General features: G+C 50.2%; 1 protein-coding gene across 14 annotated transcripts in view; it reads right to left on the reverse strand.

Moving 5' to 3' along the window:
* The window catches only part of Shank2 (SH3 and multiple ankyrin repeat domains 2), a 534,108-nt gene that overhangs the window by 388,971 nt on the left and 125,719 nt on the right, over nucleotides 1–19,418 (reverse strand). For all 14 annotated transcript variants that reach the window (XM_087205461.1, XM_087205469.1, XM_087205467.1 and 11 more), the window contains 2 exons: nucleotides 11,969–12,085; nucleotides 3,339–3,416 (listed from right to left, as the gene is read on the reverse strand). In XM_087205461.1, the coding sequence (XP_087061587.1) occupies nucleotides 3,339–3,416; nucleotides 11,969–12,085 (195 nt within the window). The remainder of the gene's footprint in view (nucleotides 1–3,338; nucleotides 3,417–11,968; nucleotides 12,086–19,418) is intronic.

Below are 19,418 nucleotides of genomic sequence, written 5' to 3' on the forward strand. Positions count from 1 at the left end.
TGCCTTGACTTCGGATCCCATTTGCCAGAGCTCCTCCTGTTGCTTCTCCTTGTCTTCAGGATGTTTGCTGTCTTGGGCTGAACACTATGAAAGGGCCCTGAGGTTCACTCCATGTTAGGATGCAAGGTTCATTCCCTGCCAGGAGCTGGGCTGGAAGTCAGGAGGCCTAGGGCCTACTGATTCCATCATTATTTTTGGAATTCACTGTGTTAGCTTTCTGTCACTGTGACAAAATACAGAGAAAGAGTTTATTTTAGCTCATGGCTTCAGAGGTTTCAGCCCACAGTCACTTGGCTCTGTTATTCTGGGCCCATGGAGAGGCAGAAACATGGGATAGAATGAAGCACCTCATTTACAGCAGATAGGATGCAGAGAGAGGGCCAGAGACAAAGCATACCCTTCATGGCCACAACCTAGTGACCAGCATCATCAAATCAGGTCCTACCTTCGAATGCGCTCTGAATTTATCAATGGATTGACTCATTGATGATGTTAAAGCCTTCGTGACTCTATCACTTCTCAAAACCCCATCAACCATTGACACATGAACCTTGTTGGGGACACTTTAGATCCCAACCATAACACTGCCTTATGCATCTTTATCTCCTTTTCTCCCATAAATTGAGAAAAAGCCTCAGTTGGGGGCTTTTATAACTCTCTGAAAGTGGAAAGATGTATCATTATCTCCATCACCGTCATTCTCAGTGGCCTCCTCACCACATTTGTTACCATCACCATCACTACCACTGTCCCTCCCTGTCATCACAATCATCTCCACCACCATCTTTACCACCAGTGGTGGTGAACCTAGGTCGAGGTGCCGAAATGGACTGTTGGTATCACTGAAAGCTCTAAAAGATTCGCCACCACTGTTTACCACCATCACCACCACTGTTGTTAAAAGTACACCCATATACTGTTCTAAGTGCTTCTCCTTTTTTTTCTTGTCTTTAAATAAATTGTTTTTGTCTTTTGAGTCCCAAACCTGAGCAGGATCAGAATCCCTGGAGACCTCTCTGGAGCAGGAGCTCTGATTCCATGGCGTACAGTGAAGTCTGAGAACGGGCATTTCTCTCAAGGTCCTGGATCCTCCTGGTGCTGTTGGGCCAGCATCAGGATCAAGTCATGAAGCAAAGGTGGGGCCAGATGAACCCCACCATGATTTCTTACAAAAAGTCTGTGTTCTGAATGATAGCAAACAGCACCACCACTTTCCAGGTGAACATATTCGATCCCTCTTAAGCGACACAGTGAGCCATCCTCTCCTCCACAAACTCAGTATCAGTGATACAGTTTCCATAATTGGGATGAGAAGAACTGTGAATGTCAAATGGAAGCCGAGGCCACGGTAAGGGCAAAGATTCACAGAGTGAACCCACTTGTTACACATTATTAAAACATGAGACCGAGAGATATGAAAGAGGAAACCAGCTCCTGAGCTGCGGGTAGAGCCCATTCTGGATGTGCAGAGCAGCTGGGCTCTGATCCCACTGGTTACTCAGGCAGCATTTGGACGGAACAAAGTCAGACAAATTCAACAGCATTTTGTTGCAGTGGCCCAGTGGCCCTGGGTTTGTGCTGCTGTTTTGCTGCCGTGAGGGTGTATTAAGCATCCTGCCAGGACTCAGGCAGGAAGGATGTCCCCATCTCAGGTGCTCACTGTGGTGAAGGGAGAGCAAGGCCCTGACAGGAAGGGGGCATTTACATTGGCCTGTTGCTCTGAATGGCATGGAAGACTTGCTTCCCCAGTGCATCATGTGCTAGTTGTAAGCCACAGTGGGAAGAGTCAGAATCAGCTCGCTTGTACTATCTAAATGCCTGCTGTGACGCAAAGAGCATCAGCTGCTATTCCTAAGCGATTTAAGCGACTTTTGTTTAAAGAACCAAAGAAAGCTACAAAAAGAAAAGAAAAAGATCTGTAAACCAGGCCCACCAAATACATACCTAACCCCAGAGGGCAGATGTAGTTACGTCTTGAAGTGAAAGGGCCCATGGGCCCTCACATCCACCACTAGGAAGAGCAAATTTCCCTGGAGAGTCACTGTAATCTTTACCGACCCATCAGCAAGCCAGGAGCCCACTTCCACCAGCCTCTGTATACCAAACACTTGCAAACAGCAAGACACAATACTGCAATGGAAACCCAGCATGACTGAAGAAGTCAGGAAATTCTTGAATGCAGTGGTAACCTCTGGCCCAGTTGTTGAACTGAACTGATTCATTTTCAAGGCACCAAGTCCGTATATATTAGTAATGTCTAAGAAGAGCATTAGAAAAATCATCTGTGCAACCCAGTTCTAAATTAAAGACTTCTCTCAGCTCACTAAACTATGAAAGTTATTTCCAAATAAAGAGTATCCTGGTCTCCTCAGTTCAGGTGGGTAAATATCCACTGACTGTGTATAATATTAAAAGGCATCTCTATCAGTTAAGGTACTTTGTTTGTATATATATATTTTATGTATATATCTACTCAAAAGTATCAATATACAAACAATAGAATATTATTCACCTATGAAAAGGAAAGAGGCACTAATGCCTGCTACAACAGAGACAAAATTTGAAAAGACCATACTGAGCAAAGGAAGCCAAACACACACAAAAAAGTCACGTAGTGTATGGTGACTTAGAATCTGGTATTGTACGAAATTTCCAGAACAGGCATGTCTGTACAGACAGAAAGTAGATTAGTGAATGTCTAGAGGCCGAGGAGAAAGGGAATGGAAGTGACTTGGTTGAACTACAGGGTTTCCTGTTGGAAAGAGTTTATAACCAGGTAGTGTGATTGGTTGTACAACATCAAGAATGATCTCAGTGTCGCTAACTTGTTATATGTTAAAATAGTTAAGATAGTTAACTTTTGTGTTATATGCATTTTGTCCAATGTTTTGAAAACTTAGGACCTGGTTATGTGTTCCACCACGGAACCCCATGGCCATGCCAGGTGCGGGTGGTTCTTCCTGCCTTCTGGGATGGCACAGAGTAGAGGTGTTGACTGAGTACCCCCTCCCATGAAGCTTGCTCACTTCAATCAATAGATGTCAGAGCCCGCACTTCCCAACAGCTGCAGAACTAAAAGCAGCCATGATTTTATTGCCTTTCTAGAATAATCCACAGCATTATTTTTGTCATCTGGCCCAATAGGAAGCAAGACACAGGCAAACCCAGAGACACAAGCAGCTTGGGTGCTTAGAGCTGCAGCGCAGCCTCCGGCACTGGGCATGTCCACCGCACAAAGAGCAACCTCCGGTCGTACATGCAATGCAGCGTGAGGAAACAGAGCTGCGGCCCCTAATGGCTCACACAGGGCACTGCAGCCTGCGTCGAGTTCTCCTTACCTGAAATGGTGTCTGGCTGTTGTAGTTTTTCAATTCCTTGTTTCCGCCCCGAAACAGCAGCACTCTCGCACAGCTGTCCTGCAAATAGAGATGAAGAAACCTGCTTGCAAAACAGTGGCATGGAGATTGTTCAAACAAGGCCCCTTGGAAACTCAGGCTCACCAGAAATCTCAGACACATGCCTGCGAAGTTAATAGGGTGGTAGGTTTCGCCTAAGAGCAAATGGACTCTCAGATGCTGCCAGCTGAGGTTTAATTGCTGCAAATGCTTTGGACAGCAGCTTGGCAGAATCTATAAAATATTTAAAATACATCTACTCCATGAACAAATGATTCTACTCTGGAAGACGGTACTCTACAGAAAGAGAAAGTCTTGTACATGTCTATAAAATATGTAACAAGTGAAATGCCATTAGTAAAGTACAAAGAGAAAGAAAAGAGAAAAATCTAGAGGTAGCATAAATGCACTAAAACAACAGTAGGGGGGGCATTCTAGAAAATTCTTCACCTAGGAAGCTGCTGACAGATGTAAACTGACAAGCAACACTTCCAGATAGAAACATCCCAGACCAACAGGGTAGCTTATCCTCCTTGCATTTCAAATCTGAGCAGCAGGAAAGCAGAATGCACCCCAGGTGCCAGAGGCCCTGACTTCTAGGAAGGAAAAGGGTCAGGGCGTCAATGGCAGGAGTCTTTCTACACAGACATTTTTTTTTTTTCTTACCGGGGATTGAACTCGGGTCCTTGTGCTTGGGTAGCAGGCAGCGAAACCACTGAGCTAAATCCCCGGCCCTAGACATATTTTTTTAATGGTTGTAAATGAGCAGGCAATCAGTCATTTCTTATGAATTTTTACAGTGCAAATAAATCTAACCCTGTCCATTTATTTGCACACTGGTCTGGGTGAGAATCACTTGCTGATTCCTTGTAAGCGCCCAGTGAGGGAAGCAGAGGCAATAACTACAAATACAAAGGCAGATGGCAGTGCTGGCAGTAGTGCTGGCTAGGGCCATGTGTCCCTTAATGGGGACAGGTTCTGAGAAACATGTACTTAGGTGAATTCTTTATCACTGGAACATCACAGAGTACATTTCCACAAACAAAGATGCCAATAACACCACTAGTGACAAAATCTTATGGGACCACCGTTACATGTGTGGTCTGTCATCAACCAAAATTCACTGTGTGGTGCATGGCTATATAAGGGTAATTTTGCCTAATGAATGCAGTTGGCTGTTTAGAATAAATTATGGTTCATGATGAGCACTTAGATGATCAGTTATAGGCTGGTGTTCAAGCCCAGGATTCTGAAACCAGGCAGAGAGCAGTCAGCCTACCACCAACCCGGGGGCACTTTTTCTTATCTACCAATAGCCCCAACACAGGTCACAGCCTAACCCTGAGCTGTGCACATCTCCAATACTCCATCTCAACAAGTCTAGGTGGGAATGGCAGGGATGATTACTCAGACTCGACCCTCCCATAATTGTTCAGCGAAGGAATAAGTGAAATAACTAACCAGAGATTCCTAGTTGGTGTTAGCTGCAGGAAACGACATGTCAGAGACACTCAGGCCAGAAGGGGACCTGTACTTGGGAATGGCAGGGCCCAGGGTGGGCACTGCCCAAGCCCTCAGCCTGGCAGCATAGCAGATTTAACACAAAAGCTCCAAATCCAGAGGCAGGAAGTAGACTGATGGCTGTCTAGGGTGGGGGTGGGGGGTCACGGGTCAGAGTGGCCAAGGGTTTCTTTCAGGTGACGTAAATGCTCTTACATCAGCTGTGGTGATAGGGTCAAAACTCAGAGAACCAAAAATCACTGAATCCCACACTTGCCAAGAGTGAACTGTGTGGAGGATGCACTGTATCCAATAAAGGTGTTATATATTTCGAGAGAAGAAAGACTGAGCTACATTGGCAGGAGGTCTGCATCCCCTGCTATGAAGGGAGTGGCTGGGAGCCAAGAGGGGGTTGGCCCCGATGGTGAAATCAGTGAGGAAACCACTTGCAGATGGAGCGGTCAGAAGACCAAGACAGAAGGGCCCTGGAAGTGAGCTCCCAGTGGTGGCATCTAAGGGAGGCCACTGCTACAGAACCAACCTGCTCCGTGTTCTTCAGTGGCCCACATCCTGCACATGCCTGGCCCTGCGCAGGCCATCACCTGTGTGCCTGGCACACATACTGCCTCAAGTGCCCTCTGGGACCACCTCTGGGCAGAGAGGCTCTGCCCTGGGATGCTTGGAGACCACTTTGCTGGGCATGAGTTGCCTGGCTGGCCCTGGAGGACACACTGTGCTGTGAGGCGCTATCCCCACTGTAGGAAGGCCAGAGTGGCTGGGCAGGGGTACAGGCAGAGTGAATCCACCTCACACCCCTCCCACAGTGCTCTGCATTTTGGAGTTCAGAAGACGCATCAACCAGCTCTATCTGGCCCACTCACTAGAGCACCACTGGAATGATGAGGGGTCCATTTTGCAGATAAGGGAGTGAAGGCCCAGAAAGGGTAAGTGGTGAAATTCGACACCTCACAACTTCACAAAGGGAGAGAAAGGAACCGTGTTCCTAGGTGCTACTGGGAGCCTAACCACCTCCTCACAAGGCTGCCAACTGCCCGAGCTCCTTCCAGGGGTGCACCTCCTCTGACAGTTCCACACCCTTTGAAATATGTCAACAAAGCATAGATAGACAGCAATTTGCATTTTTTCCTGAGGACCAAAGCATCAAAGAAAATATCACTTCACTGCCAATTTTCCCTGGGCAGAACTTTCAGGAACACTTCCTTAACAAAGGTACATTCCCCACAAGGAGTCTTTCTGAGATCCCTTGACCAAGGCCCCAGACCTCTGGGTTCGACCTTGTGCTGAGGCTCACATCGATGAAAGGTAGACTGAGAAAGCACAATCATTTCTGTGTGCAAAGAGCAGACATGCCAGGGACCAGCCTAGTCCCTGGGCCACAGAGGCAAACCTGAGTCAGGGTCTCTACCATGCAGGGGCATGGGAAGGGTGACAATAAGCGCACAGCTCAGGACGAGCCATTCCAGGATCCTCCATGGCTGTGCAGATGAGAAAAGAGGGTCTCCTGATGGAAAGGAGGGAGGCGGGGAGTCGGCGAGGCGGCAGGGAGCAATGGTGAGGCAGCGCCAGGCTGACTGGGGGGCAGGACGTGGGGCAGGTCCCCAGGTGTATGAGAAGGGGACTCTCGGCAGGAAAGGGCACCACCGATCTGAAGCAGGAGGATCTAGGGGAGCTAAGAGGAAGGGCAAGGCTGGGTGGTGAATGCCGTGGTCCAGGGAGGGACGGCAGAGGCCTGGGCAAGGTAGGGGTGAGGAGGGGACAGGAAGGGACAAATAAGAAATGGATAAGGCTGGAGGAGACAGGGAAGGGAGCAGCAGGAGAGTGCTAGTCACAGACAGGGAGGGGCTGTGCACTGGGTCTCCTCCAGGCCACCAGGCGGGACATCACTGTGACAGCTGGGGAAGGAGCTGGCGGGGGGGAGTCCCAACTGGGAACCATCTTTGCTCTAGAAAGGTACTGAAGGACACACACGACTACCTGGGGTCACTGCAAGACAGAATTTGGGTAACAGGAGCACCTGGTGTGGTATCAAGAGATGTCATTGAGAAGTGGAATTGGATGGGCACAGAGGCATGGCCAGGAAGATGACCAGAGCTGGTGGCTGGCCCTGAGTGGGAGGGACTGAAGTCTGACTAGACTGTGTGTGAAATAGAAATAAGAACGCGGAAACCCAATGTAAATCGCCATATGACATGTGTGAGGATGGGCAAGGAGAGCCAGAGCTCTGAGAAGGGGCTGTTTTGTGATACTGGGGACAGAATCAAGGGGCTTTCTATCAGCGAGCAACATCTCCAGGCCTTTTTATTTTTTATTATAGCAGTTAGTAGCTCAGATTAGCCTTGAACTTGGGATCCTCCTGCCTCAGCCACCCGAGCAGCTAGGATTACAAGCATGCACCACCATGGCCAGCAAGGGGGTTTCTATATGCTAATGGGGTGAAAAAAGAGGTGAGAGGTCAAAACCAGAGATGCTGCTTTCTGATTCGTCCAGACTGACGCACACAGCACTGCAGCCAAGACTAACTCAGGACATCCAAGCCCCAGTGAGTGCTTCCATCTGGGCTGCACTGGGGCATCTTTAGCAGAATGACATGAATATGAATTGCCAAGTGTGCCCGTTCTAAGTCAGGAGTGTAAAATGACAGGCAGCCACAGATCCAAGAACTAAGATGCATGCGATCAACTGGAAAAAGGACAGCACGTTGGGAGTTGAAACACTGATGTCACCAGGGTGGGGTCAAACCACATCCCATGGACTGTCCCCTCCTGTGAAAGTGTGCCCCAAAGCAAGGGCTGGGTAGCTGAGACAGCACCCCTCACATGCTATGGAACACCAGGGCTTCTGGCATGGGGTCCCACTCAACTCCAGCTGATGGGTCACAGGAATGCATCTCCAAAGCTCCAGGAGGGTGCGGGCAGGAAATCCGGTTCACCATTTCCTAACTGAGCTGCCCTTAAACCAAGCCTGGAGCCTCCAACTGGTGGCGGAGATGCCAGCCAGCAGCATCCATCAAGCCTTGCTCAGGAGGACAGTAGCCTTTCGCCAGCCCCACAGAAGTAACCACAGAACTGATGAGTGCCCAGGGGACACCAGCAAGGGCAAAGAGGTGCAGACAGAAAGCATCCCAACCATTCTTACCTTGGCTTTCAGCAGAATCAAAAGGCTTGCTCCCAGGAGGCAGGGTATGCGTGCGTGCGTGTGTGCATGTGAGTGCCTGTGTTCATATGTGTGCTTTCTAAACAAATTGGTCTGGCCTAGTCACCTTTGATATTTAAAATTTCCTCTGACCCTTCATTATCCAGGGCAGAAAAACAAACACCAGGCTGGTCCCCTCCCTCTGGAGCTCTTAGAAAGCCAGCATGAGGCTGAGGGAGTCGGCAGATTAGACACAATTTGCAGCTTACAATCAAAGCCCTAATTAGCTGATTGCAAAAGAGAAGAGAGAATATTCTGATCACGGTATTTTTTATTAGAAATGTAGAGCTGAGGCCTGAATAAAATTGATAAAAGTATGAGTGTCATTCCTCACACCTGGATGCTTTCAGGTTTAATTGGAAGAGGCTTGTTCAGGCCAATCATTGTCAGTAGCAGTGTTGCTAACACCATCATCACCAACCTCAGTATTATCACCATCACAACCATCATCATCATCATCATCATCTTTGCCATCATCAACATCACCATTACCAACACCATCGCCATCAATACTTTCACCACCATGATGGCCACTACTTTCTGAACTTACATTATGTACCAAACATAGCACACATTTGCTTCCTATTTGTGGCTCCTTGGGAATGCTGTGAGTTAGGAAGTACCACACATCACAGATGAGGAAATGCAGGATCTAAGAGAGATGGTAAGTTACCCGCAAGAGCACAGTTGGGTAACAGTCCAGATGCAGTGGTCTCAAACCACTCAGCCTCCTTGTACCACTGAGACTGCTGCTTAACTTCATGAATCCTGTCCTCATTCACTTGGCACTTTTGTCCCATCCCTGGGACAGTCCTCAGTGTGTCCTGTCCAACCCCTAATTCTCCTTAACAGGCAGTGTGATCTCTGTCATCATAGCATGTGTGTAGGGAAGGGGACATGGACATAGGATATTCAGCAAGGTGGTGACAATGGGAGGACAGAACCTGGGTAAGTACAGTGTGCAATGTGTGCCAGACAGAGGCTGGGGTGCTCCGCCCCTCCTAAACAGTCTTTTACACACACCTGCATGGTGCATGAGGCTGTGTCTCTCTGGAAACTGCCTTGAAATGAGGCTTGGACCAGCCTCTTTTACACATCAGAAGGATGCACCAATAAGCTGGAGGAGGCTGCAGGAGGAAAGGAAAGACCACCCTAGAATCCCAGGAGGGCATGAAACTCAGGAGGACAGATCCTAGAATACTCATTGACATTCCAGATGGATATGGTGGCCATGGGGCTTACAAGTGCAGAGCCTGTGAACCAAATCATAACCTTTGGAGGTAACATAAGTCAGGCAATTAAAACCCTGCAGCGCCCCCTCCAGCATGTCTTCACAGGCTGCAGAAGATGGACATCCAGGCTGCAGCTGGTCCAACAGCAGGTTGTCCATGATGACCCCAGGTCCCTGGGGAAGGGACAGCTCTTTACACATCGGTAGCAATTCCCTGGCCTGTTGGATGGAAGCCACCCAACCCTGGGCAGAGGCAGGGTGGCCTCCTATTCCTAGACTGGGCAAACTGCTACCCATAAGCCACAATGGCCCATCGGGCCAATAAAACCAAGTAAGGTTTTGTTAGAATGCAGCCACACTCTTTCACTAACAAATGGACTATGGCTGCTTCTGTATTATAAACACAGAGCTGAATAGTTCCGACAGAGCTAACTGGTCCCTTACAGAAAACAGGCAGCTAATCTCTATTCCAAGACCATAGGGTGAGGGTTTTCCTGAGAGCCCTGGCCAGCTGGGGACCCTTCTGGAGCCAGTGAATGAGGAGGGAGGACAGCTGTGGAGCTTGTGGTGTGACACTGAGCAGAACTGGCCCCACAAAGAGCCGAGAACACAAACTGTCAAAATGTTGTAACCTTTCCCAATAAAAAAACCAAACGGCACTTTCAAAAGAGAGCATCTTGTCCACAATTATATCAAGTGACAGAAAATATGATTTCCTACTTTTTATGATAAAATATGCTTGAAATATGCAGGGAAAAATTAAGGAATGTTTCCCCCATCTAAGGAGGTAATTAAGAAGCAGCTGCTGGTGCAGATGTTTTTGCAGTCACAGCTAAGCCTCATGATGGGTATTTCGAAGGCAGCTGAGCAAGCCTCTGTGCTCACAGTCATCCCTACGTCCACATACTCAGCATGCCCAGAAACATCATTGTGTGCAAATCACTTGTGTGCAAATCACATGCTCTCCACCGGAGCCAGAAGCACTGCAAAATACTTCTCAAAACTCAGCAGAAATGCTGCTCTGACCCCATCCAGCCTTGCTGTTCTCCTGTGCCAGGTGTGGGGTAGACCATGAATGATGGTAGTTTATGTTCCCCAAGAAGCTGGGGTAAGGGGAGGGACTGTCACAGAGAGAACAGGTGAGGCATGATGGTCTAGTCCCGTGCATTTCTCCCTGTGTCTCGCAAAGGACTGCAGGGCAGGAAACCCATGAATTCCAAAAGGGAGTCATAAGGGAAAGCTTGACTTGATATAGGATGTCTGCATTAGGTCTTGAGAGAGGCACAGGATATTTCCAAAGCAAATAATCTAGGAAGGGTTAATAGCTAGAAGCAAATGGGACTTCAGAGTGGCCAGAGCTAGGAACAGACCTGGGTGTGGGCTAAGCTTGTGATGTCACTCTGAGCCACCACAAGAAACAGGATAGGATCAAGGATTTGGAATGGGAAGAGAACACTGGTGGCCAGCAGAGCACACACCCTGGGGCCTCTAGCTGACTCTTCTGCTCCTCCAGGAGGAGCCCCATCCCCACCACATTCTGCTGGCCCACTAAGTGTAGTATCTCCGCCTCACCACCCTCAAGAATGGGGCTTCCTTGAAAGCAGAGAAAAATGGAAGAAAGAGCAGAGGCGACCTCCAAGAGGGATGCCTTGCATTAGCTTGACCTTGAGCACCAAAGACAAAGCCCCCCTCGAAGCAGTCCCTGCCACCCACCTGCGTCCCTGAGCCTGGGCCTTTTCATGTCTCCTGGGACATCAGCTTGGCTGTGTCCCCTCGCCTGCCCTCCCCAGCTCAGTGTACCCATGGTGTAGGGTGCTTTTTTGCCACCATCTATGGTTCCCTCTTCCAGAGAGCAGACTCAGTCCCATGAGCCTTTGGGGCCTTCCAAACACACTTGTCATCCTCTGTTCCTGGCTCACAGTTGATCTGACTTAAGTCCTTAAGTCAGGCTCTGACACACACTACAGCATGAGGGATCTCAAGGACGCTGTGCTGAGAGGAGCACGCCAGGCACAGAGGAACATACATAGGGTTCCACTCTCAGGAGGTCCCCAGAGGCCTCAAATCCATAGCAACAGAAAGTAGGATGGGGTGCCAGGGTCTGGAGAAGGGATGATCTCAGTGTTTGATGGGAACAGAGCTTCAGTTTGGGGACATGAGAAAATGCAGAGATGGACGGAGGTGAGGGCTGCACATGTGTGAATGTGCTTAATGCCCCCAAACTATGCACCTGAAACGAGTGTGACTTTTTGCCATGTATATTTCACCACAATTGAAAATAAAGCACGTGGGGTCACATAGTTGTGAAACTCGGGGACAGAGCAGAGCTGGTGTCTCAGTTGTTGAGGACGTGAGAGCCCTGCTCCTCCACGCTTTGTGCAGAGCCAGCAGGCAGCACATCCAGCTGGCTGGATGAGACACCGAGTCCAGCAGACCTGCATCTGGGCCCAGCCCTGCAGTACCCAGGGTGACCTGGGCCTCTCTGCTTCTCCAGAGCGCTGGATCCTCTTCTTTGCCACAGGGCACAGGTCCCACTCACACAGGCAGCACAGAAGGCCAGTGGGGACACCCCTGCCAGGCCCTTATCCTGGTGCCCTGAGCCTGGGGGAGAGGGTTACACGTCACTGACCTGGTTGTAGAGGGCGCAGATGTGCAGGGCCGTGTTCCCCGAGGCATTCTGGGCACCCATGTCCGCGCCGTAGAACAGCAGGTGCTCCAGGTGCTGCACGTGTCCATACCTGCAGGCCTGAGACACAGAAGGGGCACTGAGCAGGGTGACTACCTCTGGTCTGGGTGTGCAGAAATATCCTGCTATTCACGCACACCCACCCATACCCATGTGCGGGCACAGGACTCACGCAGACCACAGCCCACCCAGCAGGACGGAGGCCCAGGTACAGGGGCTCCAGTCCCTGGCTACTCATGACCGGTTCAGCGATGAGTGCTTGGCTGCTTAGCCAGGGTTTTCAGGAAGGGCCCCCAATCTTCCTTCTATGCAAACCCAGGGGGCCAGAGAAACAGATCATTCTTCTGACCTCAGTGTCCAGCTCCACAAAATGCAAACTGGGGCATTTGGCCTGCCTTCGTGGCCCAAGCCCCAGTGCAGTGGCCAGGGGACATACTCGCAGCCCTAATCCTGGGCTATGTCCATGGGAAGAGCCCCATCTGTGCTTCAGTGTGCAAGCGATGGCCCTGTAGTTGCTTCAAATGTAACCCAGACTCTTTGTGGGTGGCACCAGGCTGAGCCAGGGCTGCCCCACGATGTGATCTGCTCCTTGCTCAGCCCCAGTGATTGATGAAGCATCAAGGATGCAGGGTCCAACAGAGTGGAGCCAAGCCACTTTCATTTGTCAGGGATCTGACCTCATCTGTGAATGGAAATAACACTCCCCTGGCAGGTTTGCCTGAGAATTACATAGGGCAAAGACCCCAAAGGCCTCAGGTGACCCTGGGCACCTCATCAGCACCCAGGAAATAGTATGGCCCTTTCCTACCCCAGCTCATAGGGGCAGGGAGTCCCTGAGTAGGTGGCCACGGCACCTCTGTCCAAAACACACTGCACCCCACCCCCAGGAGAGGGAGAAATGTGGGTCCTGACCCAACCCTTCCCACCCCAGAAGTCAGCAGGTCAGCCACACCAAGGGCAGCAGTGTAGAGTAGTGATGGCACTGGCCCCCTATAAACACAGACCATACAATGATGATGCCTTTCTGATCACTGAGACAGATGGCAGTTAACCTCACCTTTGCAAGGTCTACGAGAAAGAGCTACACCTCGACAGCTAGCAGAAAAGGCAACAGGGGGCCAGGGATTTAGCTCAGTGGCACCACGCCCACCTTGCAAGCGCAAGGTACTGAGTTCGATCCCTGGTTCTTGAAAAAAGAAAGAAAGAAAGAAGGAAGGAAGGAAGGAAGGAAGGAAGGAAGGAAGGAAAGAAAGAAAGAAGAAAGAAAAGGCAACAGGGAAGACATTGAGATTATTAATTGGATAAAGTAAAATTAAATAAGAAATAGCCATTTACAATCAATGTGCCTCCCACAACAGGTCCTTCTATAGGTGCTGCTTCTCCTGCCCTGCATACGGCCCAGCTCTGTACAGAGCCAGCCTTCCTGTGGGGCTGCCGACTGCATCCTCAGTAGTTGGGTAGGGAGGGCCCAGCTTATTCTGCAGATGGGGCAGTCAGTCCAGCTTCCCAGGCATGGTTCAGGGACCATGGGATTCAGAGGACCTGAAGTCCCGAGGCAGGAACATCTGTCAGAACTGCAGGACAATTGCTGACCTGGGGGCTTCTGGGGCCATGTGCATAGAAGGGAAGTTGGAAGGGAGAACAGGAATGGGGGAAAAGAGGAGAGGAGGGAGGGAGGGACAAGGAGACACAGACACACAGGCTGAGCCAGGTAATATACTGGGGTTCCTCTAGGCCATGCTGTCCCTGAACTTTCTAAAGACATAAAGACTTGAATTCCCCACCCCACTCTTGCCCTTAAACCAGTTTGAGTTGGGAATTTTGCTCCTTAAATTGAAGAAACCATCTGCCTAATCGGCTCTCCCCAAAGGACTCCTAGGAGCAACACTGTTACGGCTTAATTTAATTGCTCTGTAGTCAATAAAGAAGAGAACTATGTTACCATAAACACGCTGAGCAATTAATCCAGGCTCATCACTCCCCTTCCCCCAGTTAATTAGGACTTATGAGGTTGCAAGTTACATCCGTGGGATCGAGTCACCGATTCGTCACCAAGGGCCAGCACAGGGTCAACACTAAGAGACAAGAGACAGTAACCTGAGCAGGTGGTTTGGAATGAAAAGTCTCCAAGGACCCCTCTTGATTTTTGCTTCTTTTTTGCATGCTTGCTATTTTGCAAGAAATAAAACCAGAATATGCAAAAACAAAGTGCTGAAGAAAAAAACAACCTATCCCAGTTATGAAAGAGGACTTCCAGAACTGCTTTGGGAAGTGGCAAGAAAGGCATGAGTGTGTTTGAAGTGAAGGGGAGTGTTTTGAGGGAGATGAATGGCAATGGATTATATACTGTGATAAATTTAGAAATGTAAACATCTAATTTTGATCACCTCTTGCATAATCTGGACCATCTTTATTCTCCCAGTCTGTTTTTAAAGAGCCATCTTTGCTAGTCTCTTTTCTTTGTACCACTGGTGGTTAAAGTGGGGAGACTGCATATGGAGGGACGGGGAGCCAGTTGGGTAGAAGGGGCTAAGGGGACCTAGGCAAGCTGTGGCCACTGGGTCAGCAGACTGACTGCAGCCTTGGGAGGAGCAAACAGGTGCATAAACACAGGAAAATAAGGGCTGGGCTCTCTCTGTGGAAGATGGAGGACAAAGAGCTCAGAGGAGTATGGGGATGTACCCTATAGCACCGGCTTGGGATGTGGCAGATGGAGCCATGGTTCTTGATACAGACAGAAACAAAACTAGAAGTTTATACAGCTGGCTATCTGCATGTCCATGGATTCAACCAACCACAGATGGAAAATCTCTGAAAAAAAAAATGCACTGAACACAGACATTTTCTTGTCCTTATTCCCTAAACAACACAGTGTAACAGCTATTTCCATAGCATCTGTGTTGTATTAGGTTATTATACATAATCCAGAGCTGATTTAAGGTATACAGGAGGATGTACGTAGGTTAGATGTAGATACTATGCCATTTTAGGTCAGGAACTTGAGAATCATGGATTCTGGTGCTCTTGTATGCAGACATGTACACATCTAACTCTGGCTCCTGAGAGTGTATAGAGCCAGGAGCAGCCCTGTGACAATGAGCATCCCTGCCACTAGATCTTGGTTTTGAAATATCCTTCCCCACTGAAAGGAGCCAGGGTTCCCAGGGGAAGCAGGTGGTTCTAAAGCTGGGGCAGGGAAAGAAAAAGAGGAGCATGGAATATCCCCTTGTACCAGATAGGAAGGAACGGTGGGAGGGAAGGGGAGAGAGAGGGAGAGAGAGGGAAGGAGGGAAGGAGGGAGGGAGGGAGAGAGGGAGGGGGAGGGGGAGGGAGGGGGAGGGGGAGGGGGAGGGAGAGGGGGAGGGAGAGGGAGAGGGAGAGGGAGAGGGAGAGGGAGAGGGAGAGGGAGAGGAGAGGGAGAGGAGAGAGAGAGAGAGAGGAGCTTGGAGAGGATGGAGGTGTGTGCAGAGGACAAAGGAGCCACCCCGAGGTGTTCCCACCAGCCAAAACAGGGATAACAACAACCTTGCTATAAACAAACAATAAACAGCAACAAAAAAAGAAAACCAGTAGATGCAGAAGCAATGATGATATCAGAACATCTCCACTTGGCAACTGTGGCAGCCATAATCAATTCAGGCACCGACGCTTGCACAAGCAGCAGAAAGGGTATGAGAAAAAAGATGGTACATAGCCTCAAAGATCCCCCAGAAAACTGATTAGTTAAAACAGGGGCAGGGATCACTGGATCAGACGCTCAGCAGGAGCATCATTAGTAAGGGGCAAGTGGCCATCAGGGACCACCTGACAGGAAACAGTGCCAAGAGCGCAGCAATCAGCTCCTGCCACAACGCATGCCCTGGATCCCACCCCAGGGACACAGCCGACGCGCCAGGTCTGAAGGCGTCTACAGTACCCACCCTGAAATCATCACAAGGGCCCAAGCAGGAGGGTCAGGGAAGACAGGTGCTCCTCCAGAGTAAGGGTCTGGGGAGGGCCCCAGATTGATCCTCTGGCCATAGGAGACACCACAAGGACACCTGGCAAACTCAGATGTGGCCTCCAAGGGAAGGGTGTATGGAATTCTCTGGGCCACCCTTGCAGATTAGCTTGAAAGTGGAAACAGTCATCTATAATTGAAAAAAGAACATAATACCTACTTGACACAAAGACACGGAAAGCTACCAAAGGATTAAAGCAAGATATGTGTCCTTGCTGAGGCAAGCAAGGCGGTTTCTGGCCAGTGAAGATGGACAGAGGGTTGGTGGAGGTCAGAGAGCTTCCAAAAGGTAAGCTGAAACACTGCCTTCCACACCCGCATCCTTCCATTTTCCAGGGTGCTTTGTGGATAATGCACATATGGGGGCTCCACCCACATCTACCGCCTAGGATCTGGGGGCGGGTGTGCATGTGTATGGAGATGCTCCCCACAGGTTCTGGGTTCACCCCAGCTATGTCTGGCAGCCCACTTAGCAGTTGCCAACCAGAGATATGGTATAAGTTAGGAAATGGGGCACTCCTTCCTTTAAGCACTTTACTGCCACCTGCTGGGCATGTGGGATAAATCTCCACACCTAAAAATTACAGTAAGGGGACAGCGCCCCCTGGGGTTGTGCAGTGTCCAACACATGCAACCAGAGCAGCACAGAGTTCATTGCACCATACCCAGGGGACAGCAAACACTTGTGCACAAGACCTCCCATGCGTCCACCTTTCTTTATGCCCCAGCAAACTAAATCCAAACACACAGGCATCTCTCTTGCAGCACAGGATTCATTTACAACCTGTGGATATCATGAGCTAACAGGACACAAGTCACGTCACATCAGCCCTGTGGGTAAGGAAACGGATGCTGTCGGCAGAGAGACAACTCTTGTCCATACACCTACAGACACCCCTAGGTTGGCTGGAACCACCAGCTCCTCCCCAGCCCTGCATCCCAGGCTTCTTGCCTGCCTAATGGCACGTGGACACCGAGGTGCACAGGGTGGGGAAGCTAAGCTTGCATGGGCTGTGGCACAAACCAGAGAGTGGGTAATTCTGTCCTGATCAACATTATGGGCTAAATTGTATCCCCTCAACATTTGTGCTCAAGTCTTAGCCTCAGGATGTGACTACAGTATCTGGAGACAGGACATTTTAAGAGGTGATCAAGGACAGGGTGTGGTGGCACTTGCCTGTAATCCCAGCTACTCAGGAGGCTGAGGCAGGAGGATCACAAGTTTGAGGCCAGCCTGGGCAAATTAGCAAGATCCGGTATCAAAATAAAATGAGGGCTGGGGGTGCAGCTTTGTGGTGGTTCCTGGGTTGAATCCCCAGTACTGAAAAAAAAAAGTTTAAGGTAAAATGAGGCCATTAGGGTGGGTTCTAATCCTTTAGGACTATGTCCTCTTTAAAGGAAGAGATGAGGAAGCAAAGATCATAAAGGTTGGTAAAGAACCAGCAGAGGGAAATTGCTTTTCCAGATGGATCCGGAAACAAACCGACCACCAGAGGGCAATCCACACTGGCAGCACAGGTGAGCTGACAACCAGGGGATGTAGGACACAAGGACCCGGGTTAGTGCCTCTGAGGTCAGAAGAGCTACTGAAAGCTCTGGGCTAAAGGGCTGAGTGAGGGGCCCGGGTGTTTGGGTGACTTGAGGACAGAAATGCTCTGGATCCCATCTCAAGACCTCAGAGATGAAACTCTGCACTTGTGGGGACCAGAAATCACAGCCGAGAGCCAGGCCTATAGTGACACCAGCGTCCCCACAACCCACAGAAGTGCCACCGTCACATGCTCTGGATGAAGAAAACTGGACCTGTGAGTAGGATGTAAGAGAGGCCGGCCTGGTTGAGGAAGGGGATGGGAGGGTAGAGGGGTCCTGAGGGTGGAGACGGCCGGCCGGAGCTGCTCAGGCCAAGGGGAAGGGGGTGGAGCTGGATTCACTGTCCTTTTCCGAGCTCTTTGCACTCCAGCCTCTGGGGCCTCAATGAGCCTGGAGGGACTCCCCCACCTGACCCCACATCAGGGCCAGCTGATTCCTAGAGAGTGGGAGCTGGCCTTTCATATGCAAACCCCCAGGATCTGCAGGCCTCATTCCCCCACCACCAGGTTCCCACACTCTGCACCTTCCTGCCCTCACCTCCTCCAGGCAGGAGCCAGGCAACCAGAGCTCTGAGGCCAGTCAAGCCTGCTCATGCTGTCAGCCTTCCCTTCTCAGAAAATCACAAGGCAGGCACCTGCCCACCTCTCTCCCCTCTGTGTTCCCAATGAAGCCCTGCACACGTGGTGCCCCCTCTCCTGGGACCTGTGAGTCACAAGCTGTCTGGGGTGTGGTGGGGAACTGCCCTCTCCATAACTGAACATCTGGACAGGAAGAGAACTTGTGTCTAAAGACGTGGGCTCAGGAGTGGGTGCCCAGCACATGGGAATGTGGCATCCCTAAGGAATTCTTCCACAATGTGCCCATTAAGCTGCCTCTTCCCAAGCGCAGAGCTGAGGACTATAGACCTCTTCCTGGTCACTGTCTCTGTGCCGGGCTGTGGCCCAGAGCATTCAGAGGATGCGGGCACTGCACAGTGTGTGATAGGGCCCAGCAGGCACCTCCCTGCCTTGTCTCAAGCCCTCCTTGAGCACCATCTTCACCAACTTGCGCTCACACACTCTGGGCTCTAAAGGAAAAAAAAAAAACAAACCAGAGTAGGCAGGATGGGCATGGCAGCACATGTCTATAATCTCAGAACTTGGGGTGGCTGAGACAGGAGGATTCCAAGTTCAAACTCAGTCTATGCAACTAGTACCTCAGGGGTACCTTATCTCAAAATTAAAAAATAAAGGGCTGAGTATGTAGCTTGGTATGAAGGGCACGGGTCAATGCCCAGTAGTGCAATAAATAAATAAACAAGAAAAGAAAGGAAAGGAAAGGATAGAGAAAAAGCTCACTATTGCACTGATATCCCAGTACTGCTCCCTTCTAAGCAGGGCACCTCAGAGCCTTAGGGCCTCAGAGCTTGTAAAGGTCCTCAGGGCCCACACATCAAGATGGTCAGGATTCTCCCTGGGGAAGTGCCTTCTGGTCTAGCTCTACACATGGTGGAGATGACGACCAGGTGTAGCTTCGAGCAGCGACAGGCACGGGCCACAGTCACCCCTCCCCAGCTCAGGGCACAGATGCCTGCTGGTCACGATGTGAGCCCAGAAGCACCACTACATGGAAAGGTGGAGTACACACACCTGGTTCCCATGTGTGTTCACACATGTGCAGACATGTGAGTGCCATGGGCGTGTGTGCACCTATACCTATAGTTTCTTTACATCCACTTGCCTTGTGTCTGTTTTCCCCGGGGGGCACATGAGGCACACACCTCAGGGCATTTCTGCTCATGGATGAGCCAGGGTGGTCAGGATG

Source organism: Heterocephalus glaber, unplaced genomic scaffold (assembly GCF_053883595.1).
Source record: "Heterocephalus glaber isolate CG9 unplaced genomic scaffold, H.glaber_assembly_v1.0 deba00000594, whole genome shotgun sequence".
Classification (NCBI taxonomy): Eukaryota; Metazoa; Chordata; class Mammalia; order Rodentia; family Bathyergidae; genus Heterocephalus; species Heterocephalus glaber.